This window comes from Austrofundulus limnaeus, unplaced genomic scaffold (genome assembly GCF_001266775.1).
Source record: "Austrofundulus limnaeus strain Quisiro unplaced genomic scaffold, Austrofundulus_limnaeus-1.0 Scaffold20, whole genome shotgun sequence".
NCBI lineage: Eukaryota > Metazoa > Chordata > Actinopteri > Cyprinodontiformes > Rivulidae > Austrofundulus > Austrofundulus limnaeus.
This window is the reverse complement of record NW_013952422.1, coordinates 1352069-1354163: the sequence shown is the minus strand read 5'-3', so window position 1 is coordinate 1354163 and position 2095 is coordinate 1352069. Positions and strand designations below refer to the sequence as shown.

Sequence of the window (2095 nt, the reverse complement as noted above, 5' to 3'; positions counted from 1 at the left end):
TAATGATGTCTGAAAATTCCAGTAAATACATATATAAAATATGAAGTCTTTAAAAATATTTACTATAGTTAATACATTTTCTTTATTTTTTGGCAGCTTTTTCCATAAATTGTCTCTTCAAATCCAACCATTTATCCATGCAGTTTGTATATGGGCCTCTCCCTCAGTTTCAAAAATAATATCCATCTAATCTAAAATTGTGTCACTGTTTAATTCATTAAAGTGCTCAGTCGCTCTATTTGTCAGCACTTTTATCAGATACTCCCTTACCACAGATGGTTCATTTATTCATCAAGTAACACAAACAGCAAAGACTTTAGTGCTCTAAGTTACACATCAGGGTCTTGTTAAAAGAACGATTTAAATAAAACCCTCAAGGACAAATCTGTTTGCTTTATCCAGAAGAAAAAGAATAACTAATCATGTGTGCTCCCCTGTTCTGCAGCACATCTGCTGCGACTGTAAGAAGAGCTTCTGCGCTCTGTGCTCCGTGCTGCAAGAAAACCTGCGCTGCTGCACGACCTGCCACCTGCTGCGTGGCACCGCCTTCCAGCGGCATCGCCTCATGCAGCTCCGAGTCAAAGACCTGCGGCAGTACCTGCTGCTGCGCAACATCCCCACAGACACCTGCAGGGAGAAGGAGGACCTGGTGGACCTGGTGCTCTGCCATCAGGGGGCACGGGAGACCTCCAGGCCTGTGATGGAGGAGGACGAGGACGAAGAGGAAGAGGAGGAGGAGGAGAAGGAGGATGACGACGAGGAAGACGAAGCGGAGGACGACACAGACAGTCTGCACTCGCTCCCCCACTCACGTGCGGCGTCTCCCCCCCTGGCCACGCGCTCCACCTCTGAGCAGTCGGTCCTGTCCGCCTCGCAGGGAGACGCGCTCAGCCCGAGTGACAGTTCAGGGACCACCAGCCAGGTTTGTGCTCCACCCTGCCTCACACAACACACACACACACACACACACACACACACACCACTCCCTGATTAACATACGCTGCACTTCCTTCACATCTGTCCTCATTCTGTCCAAAATAATTAATTTCTAAGGTGTAACAAACATATTTACAAGACTCACAGAGGCTGTTTGAAGTGAGACAAACATCCGTCCTCTTGTGAAAAGACAACCCCAATTCCATGAAAGTTGGAACCTTGAGTAAAATGTAACTAATCTGCAAATGTCATAAACCCACATTTTATTCGCAGTGGAACGTAGTAAACATATTCAATGTTTTAACAAACAAAATGTAGTTTGAACTTCAGACAGGAGCAACAAAGTGATCTGAATGGTATGAATAACATTTTTAATAACTGGATAATTAGCAGCAGGTCAAAAGGAGGATTGTGTACAAAAAGAGCATTTAAATGCTTTTTTCCATTACATAACTTGGACTTTTATACCTTTAAGTAGTTTTAAAATCAGTACTTTTATACTTTTACTAAAAAAAATTGTTCTAGTTCTCAAAAAGTATTTTTAAAGCCCAGTATCTATACTTCTAACTGAATCATGAATGTAAATACTGATGGGGGTGCATAATTGCCTTGAGCATGAGCAGCTTACACACCTGGAAATGCTCCATCCGTGCAGAAAAGTATAAATAGATTTTAGAGCATGCATTTGTTTTAGGGAAGGTTTTTCCTAATTCAGCAACACAATGTTCAACAGCGTCCACAACATCAATGTGGTTTTACAGTAACTGTTTGTTAGGCTCCTGAATGTTGTGAATGAATCCTAAAAATCTACACTTCATTGAGTTTTCAGCGGTCAGAAAAAAAAAAAGCCGTCCACGTGACATCATGTGGAAGCAGCTGTGTTTGTGTGTCATCTCAGGGCCGTTGTACCAGCCAGCGAGGCAGTTTAAGCTCTTTGCCTTTTATAGGTTTGTTCCATCGGCAGCTGATTCTATTATATAACGAGCAGAGTGGTTAAAAAAACACCCCACAGTGTCACAGTTATGAACAGAAACACACTTTCACCTCATTTGACTCTGCAAAATTCACTTTTTAAAGGTTTTTTTAAATGGTACTGAACTTATAGAGCGCCTTTTCAAGTCCCTCCGGACCCCAAAGCGCTTTACACTAACAGACATTC

The 2095-nt window shown here is 42.4% G+C and overlaps 1 protein-coding gene across 1 annotated transcript in view; it reads left to right on the top strand.

Annotated features, from left to right (window-relative positions):
• The window catches only part of rnf34b (ring finger protein 34b), a 26799-nt gene that overhangs the window by 18859 nt on the left and 5845 nt on the right, over nucleotides 1-2095 (top strand). The window contains exon 3 of the mRNA XM_014003772.1: nucleotides 446-922. Coding sequence (XP_013859226.1) covers nucleotides 446-922 — 477 coding nt within the window. The remainder of the gene's footprint in view (nucleotides 1-445; nucleotides 923-2095) is intronic.